General features: G+C 31.3%; 1 protein-coding gene across 1 annotated transcript; it reads right to left on the minus strand.

Moving 5' to 3' along the window:
* Positions 1-24: 24 nt before the first annotated feature.
* On the minus strand, positions 25-1,369 carry LOC106477961 (protein PFC0760c-like; the record flags this gene model as incomplete). The annotated part of the gene is made up of 2 exons (XM_022381336.1): positions 617-1,369; positions 25-301 (listed from the first exon to the last, which is right to left on the minus strand). Coding segments are annotated over exons 1-2 (984 nt in total), but the record flags the coding sequence as incomplete, so codon positions are not given.
* Positions 1,370-1,375: the final 6 nt, after the last annotated feature.

The following is a 1,375-nucleotide window of genomic DNA, read 5'->3' on the forward strand; positions in this document are numbered from 1 at the left end:
ATTCTGTTCTTCATCTTTTGTTACCTCTTTATCACTTATGGCTTCATTGTTTTCATCATCTTTGACTACCACATTATCACCTGTAGTTTCATTATATTCATTATCTTCTTCATTATCACATGTGGTATCAATCTGATCACCATTTTCTATTACTTCATTATCACATGTGGTATCAATCTGATCACCATTTTCTATTACCTCATTATCAGTTGTCATTTCATTTTGTTCTTCATCTTCTGTTACCTCATTATCATTTGTGGCTTCATTCTGTTCCTCATCTTCTGTTACCTCATTATCACTTGTGGCTTCATTCTGTTCCTCATGTTCTATTAACTCATTATCACTCGTGGTTTCATTGTTTTCATCATCTTCTACTATCTTAAGTGTTAATGAGGTAATAGAATTTGATGAACAGAATAAAACAGCAAGTGATAATGAGGTAATAGAAGAAGATGAACACAATGAAACAACAGGTGATCATGAGGTATTAGAAGATGATAAACAGAATGAAACCACAAGTGATAAAGAGGTAATAGAATATGATGAACAAAATGAAATAGCAAGTGATAATGAGAAAATAAAAAATCATGATCAGATTGATACCACATGTGATAATGTGGCTTCATTCTGTTCATCATCTTCTATTACCTCATTATCACTTGTGGTACGATTCTGTTCTTCATTTTCTGTTACCTCTTTATCACTTATGGCTTCATTGTTTTCATCATCTTTGACTACCTCATTATCACCTGTGGTTTCATTATATTCATTATCTTCTTCATTATCACATGTGGTATCAATTTGATCACCATTTTCTATTACCTCATTATCAGTTGTTATTTCATCGTGTTCTTTATCTTCTATTACATCATTATCACTTGTGGTATGATTCTGTTCATCATCTTCTGTTACCTCTTTATCACTTATGGCTTCATTGTTTTCATCATCTTTGACTACCTCATTATCACCTGTGGTTTCATTATATTCATCATCTTCTTCATTATCACATGTGGTATCAATTTGATCACCATTTTCTATTACCTCATTATCAGTTGTTATTTCATTCTGTTCTTCATCTTCTATTACCTCATTATCACTTGTGGCTTCATTCTGTTCTTCATCTTCTATTACTTCATGATCAATTGTGGTTTCATTGTTTTCATCATCTTCTACTACCTCTTTATCACCTGTGGTTTTATTATGTTCATCATCTTCTATTACTTTATTATCACTTGTGGTTTCATTATATTCATCATCTTCTTCATTATCACATGTGGTATCAATCTGATCACCATTTTCTATTACCTCATTATCAGTTGTCATTTCATTTTGTTCTTTATCTTCTATTACATCATTATCACTTGTGGTATTATTC

This window comes from Limulus polyphemus, unplaced genomic scaffold (assembly GCF_000517525.1).
Source record: "Limulus polyphemus unplaced genomic scaffold, Limulus_polyphemus-2.1.2 Scaffold135205, whole genome shotgun sequence".
NCBI classification, from domain to species: domain Eukaryota; kingdom Metazoa; phylum Arthropoda; class Merostomata; order Xiphosura; family Limulidae; genus Limulus; species Limulus polyphemus.